The 5,140-nt window shown below is 39.6% G+C and overlaps 1 protein-coding gene across 1 annotated transcript in view; it reads right to left on the reverse strand.

The window, feature by feature from the left end:
- The window catches only part of LOC106869254 (opioid growth factor receptor-like protein 1), a 19,759-nt gene extending 14,625 nt beyond the window's left edge, over nucleotides 1-5,134 (reverse strand). The window contains exon 1 of the mRNA XM_014914919.2: nucleotides 4,920-5,134. Coding sequence (XP_014770405.1) covers nucleotides 4,920-4,991 — 72 coding nt within the window. The 5' untranslated portion in view covers nucleotides 4,992-5,134. The remainder of the gene's footprint in view (nucleotides 1-4,919) is intronic.
- Between the last annotated feature and the right edge of the window lie 6 nt (nucleotides 5,135-5,140).

Here is a 5,140-nt window from a genome sequence, read left to right on the forward strand (position 1 = left end):
ATGTACATGATAACACTTCCAATCAATTAAGATCAGAAGCCATGAGAGCCACTGCCTGGTACTGCATCCGGGCATAGCTACTGCCTGGTACTGCATCCGGGCATTTATTATTATTATTATCATTATTATTATTATTATTACTATTGTTCAGTAGTTTTATTTTTATAACGTGCTTTCACTTCACTACCGAGCGCAGCTCTGTGCGCCTTGGGTATGTGCTGTGGTTTGCCGTGGTGCTCTTATGTTTACTGTATTGAAAGTGTTTTGCGTAGAATGTGTGCAGTACCCAGTAGTGCAATTTTCTGTATGTTATATATATTTGTAAGTCCTGGTGTTTTTGTTATGTATTTGTCTGAATATTTTTTTATTATCCCTAAGGCACCTACTATGATAGGAATTGTTTCTGTTTTTAGACTCCACATTCGAGTTATCTCTATTTCTATTATCATTATTATTATTATTATTATTATCATTATTATTATTAAGGCGGCGAGCTGGCAGGATACTTAGCACGCTGGACAAAATGCTTAGCGGTATTTCGTCTGCCGCTACATTCTGATTTCAAATTACGCCGTGGTCGATTTTGTCTGTCATCCTTTCGGGGTCGATAAATTAAGTACCAGTGAAACACTGGGGTCGATCTCATCGACTAGTCCCCTCTCCCAAAATCTCAAGGCCTTGTGACTGCAGTAGAAAAGTTTATTATTTTTATTAAGGCGGCGAGCTAGCAGAGTCGGTAGCACGCTGGTCGAAATGCTTAGCGGTATTTCGCCCGTCGCTACGCTCTGACTTCAAATTCCGCCGAGGTCACCTTTGCCTTTCATCCTTTCGGGGTCTATAAATTAAGTACCAGTTACGCACTGGGGTCAATGTAATCGACTGGTCCTCCCCCACCACCCCCAAAAAAGAAATTCAGGCCTTGTGCCTATAGCAGAAAGAATTATTATTATCATCATCATCATCATTATTATTATTATTATTATTATTATTATTATTATTATTATTATTATTATTATTAAAGCGGTGAGCTGGCAGAATCATTAGCGCGCTGGACGAAATGCTTAGCGGTATTTCGCCCGCTCTAAGTTCTTTGTTCAAATTCCGCTGAAGTCGACTTTGCCTTTCATCCTTTCGGAGTCGATAAAATAAGTACCAGTTGAACACTGGGTCGATGTAATCGACTCATCCCCTCCCTTAAAATTGCTGTCCTTGCGGCAAATTTGAAACCATTATTATTATTATACTTATTATTATTATTATTATTATTATTATTATTATTATTCAGTAGTTTTATTTTTATAACGTGCTTTCACTATTATTATTATTATTATTATTATTATTATTATTATTATTATTATTAGGATGGTATGTTGACAGAATTGTTGGAGCGACAGGCAAAATTCCTTGAAGTATTTTCCCAAGCTCATTACATTCTGAGCTCAGTTACCTCCGAGCTCGACTTTGTCATTCATTCGTCCTTTTGGGGTCGATGAAAGAAGACCCACTTGAGCAGTGGTGTCGATTTAATCGTCTAGACCCCTTTCCACTAAAACAATTGCTAGCCTTGATCCAAAATCAAATAAAAGGACCGATAAAATAAGTACCAGTTGAGTATCGGGTCTATATAACCGATTTACTCCCTCCCTCTGCAACTGCTGGTCTTGTGTCAAAATCTGGAAGAATTATTATAATAAAATATATAATTTTAAAATTTTACATAAAAAATAAAAGCATTGTTGTTGTTACTACTGTTGTTCTTGTTTTGAGTTGGATGTGCTTGGCTTCAGCTCGTAAAAGTTAGTTGTTTTGATGGAAATACTTTGTTCTGTTTTCATTTTTTTTTTTAGCCATTTCGTTAAATGGGACACTCCATTTCACCGTGAGAAGAAGGGAACAGTAAATGCTAACCCTGGGAGACATTTCTCTTACAACAGAGATTTCACCATATTGTAAATTTTAATGTTTAAAAATCATAGCGAGACCAGAAAACAGGACCACTAGACCGTATGAAAGGACGATGAGAATGAAGTCATTACGGTTTAGTAACGAAATAGTGATAGAGAAGTCTAGTCTAGAGGAAGATTTTATTAACAACCTAAGAAAGGCATTTAGGAAACGTATCGGGACCAACATGCAGGCAGTGAGATTGGGCTTCGACTAATATTACAAGTAAAACACAAAAGCTACATTGTCAGAGCAAGGGCATGTGCTCGAAAACATGAAGCCATTCGATTGGCTCGGGTGTCAAAGGCATTGTGTGGCACACAAGTAGAAAGGCCCTTTACTATTACGTCTAGGGCTAGTTAGTTTGGAGGGGTCGAAGTCCTATTTATGACTGAAACCCTCGCACTCTTTGATCGCCCACTAGAGTAATGATTTCTTTCTCTTCCCCACTTCTGTGGAAAGAAGGACGGTAAAGCTAACAGTACTGCGAATCCCACTGGAGATAGCCTTCTAGTGGATCCAGACTTGCATAGTGTTGAAGGGGTGTAATACCGTACTGGATGTTACGAGAATGAGATGGAAGAATTAGTTAAAGATCAAACTATAGGTCCCTCCCCATATAAAATCTGAACACCTAGAAAAGATCTCATGCTCATCTCCCTGTCAAATGCGATGGTGCTGTGAGTAACTGTGGAGGTTAGAAGACTGAAATGCCATTTGTGTGGAACGATCAACCATCTAGAGCCTTCTGGCCACACAACCGAAAACACGTAAGGGGAGAGAAGGGCCGCACTCCTGCCGACACCATCGCGGTAACAACAACAACGTGCAATAAGAAAGGTTGTAGCAAGAGCAGCAGTGAGAGGGTAAACAGAAGCAACAATAACAATGACACCAACAATATCCGCAGCAACCGTAGAAACAGTAAAAACAGCAGCACTAACAACATTAACATATAACCTTTAGGCGTACAAACTGCTATGGAGGAAATTAACAATTACAACACCAAAATCTCCATCCAGGCAATATCTTAACCCAGGTCCCCTTCTCTCTCTCTCTCTCTCTCTCTCTCTCTCTCTCTCTCTCTCTCTCTCTGTATATATATATATACATATATATATATATATATCTGATTTCCCCTATTTCTCTATTTCTTTCTCTTCCTACATCTATAAAGACATACACACAGAAGGAAACATACACTTTCCCATGTTCGAGTCGGGGTTTTCCGATCATACAACCAGCCTTTTGTGGCGGAGCGAGGGGGCGGGAATGGCAAAAGTAAAAAATAAAAGAGAAAAAGGAACAAAACACAAAACAGCACAAAATAAAGAACTACAATCGTATTCGTCCAAGTGAAGACATAGAGGCAGTGAGAAGGCTTTCAATAAATGTACAGTGAAAGTCTCTGGTGACTTACCAATCGAGCACATGAATATGAGAGAGATTTCCATATCACGTTAGAAAACCCAGCGTTGTGGCCACGGTTTTTTCAACTAGTGATGTGGAGTTCTGCAAAAAGCCAATAATAGTTGAAATATGGGAAGTTATGACTGGCTGCAAGGGGAAAAAAGGCTGGATGGTCTGTCCAACGAGTTTTATTGTCATATGCCAGACTTCCTCTGATGTCTATTGCAACAAGCAGCAGAATGAGAGAATTATCAGTCCTGTGAAAAGAAGCGTGTTAATGCTGCTGAGAAAGGACCCAAACAAGAGGAGTGATTTTTGACAAATTAAGGCCCATATCTCTGCTAAATGCAAAGCTCAAATTTTATGACAACGTGTCAGCCTAGAAGTTGGCGCTTTTCATCGATACTCTGGTCGGTGATGTTCAGACATGCACCATACCAAAGAGATCTTACTCCGACAGCCATAACCCTACGCGATACAACAAAGAAGGTTGTGTAAGGAACTTGGATAGAGCCTTTATCAATTTAGATCAAAAGAAAGCTTTCGATAAGGTTGAACAATACTTGAAGATTGTCCTTACCGGCAGTTGGATTTGAGCTCGTCTTCTGAGGCTATATCGTTGTCATGTATAGTAGTATGCTCGGTAGTCAGAGTGAAGGTCACCTATTGGAACTGTTCAGTGCCATGCGTTCGTTCCGTCAGGGACATTTCTTCTCACCCCATCTGTACGAGCCACTACTGCAGAAATTGCAGTTTTCCAGGGGTATCCCATGCGAAAGAGCCATGTCAGCATATACGGGCGACGAATATGAAGGAGAGTATGTGATGCTCATGCCTTTCTAGAGGTTTTTAATGAAGTGGAATAGCACCAACCACAAATTTAATCGATTCGTTAAATCTTACACAATATGAGCTAACTCAAACAATGAACTATTCAAAGTATATACAGCACTATTAAAAAAGAGCAAGAATATGTTCTTGCCGAGAGAGGTCCTCCACTCATTGTTTGTAAATTTCTGTGTTGCTTATTAAGTTTTGCATACTCCTGCTTGATGCATTTCTTGTTAATAATATCCCCTTCTTTCAGCAAGAAACAACATTCTCAGATTAAATAACAAATCGTATGAGTAAATTTAGAGTAGCGAATTTTATAAAGTTTCGGATTAGGTACCACATACGAAGAACGATAAGGTCAGTTTGTCTTTGTTTCTTTCTTCCTATTTCTAGCGGGGTGGGACTAACATTCTCGCATGCATTGATTAATATATAGTTAACCTGTGTAATATATTAACCGAACACATTTGATCATAAGTCTTCTCGATCAGGGCTGACCTAGAGTTAAACAACAATAATACACCAGCGTAGCTGGGTGGGGGGGGAAGCTAGGGGTGGTCCGCCCCCGAGTGGGACTTTTGGGTCTGCTGTAGGTCATATATAATTTTTGTGGGGCGACAAACGGAAGGGCCGCCCCAGGTGGCAGACGTTGTAGCTACGCTAATGCAACAATAGCAACATCCCTGATCACTGAGAACACCAGTATCTAAATAAAGTAAAGTAAAACTTACCTTTTTGAGTGAGTTATAGAAAAAGAACATAAACATGAATATCAGCAACGCAACCAACATCCAGATTAACATTCTCGTATGAGTGTGTCCCACTGTCTCTATCTGTCTGTCTGTCTCACTTTATTTCTTTTCTTTCTCTTTAACTCACTCCTCTCTCGCTTTCAGCATCACCTTTCTCTCTCTCTCTCTCTCTCTCTCTCTCTCTCTCTCTCTCTCTCTCT

The sequence above is a fragment of the Octopus bimaculoides genome, chromosome 5 (assembly GCF_001194135.2).
Source record: "Octopus bimaculoides isolate UCB-OBI-ISO-001 chromosome 5, ASM119413v2, whole genome shotgun sequence".
Taxonomy (NCBI): Eukaryota; Metazoa; Mollusca; class Cephalopoda; order Octopoda; family Octopodidae; genus Octopus; species Octopus bimaculoides.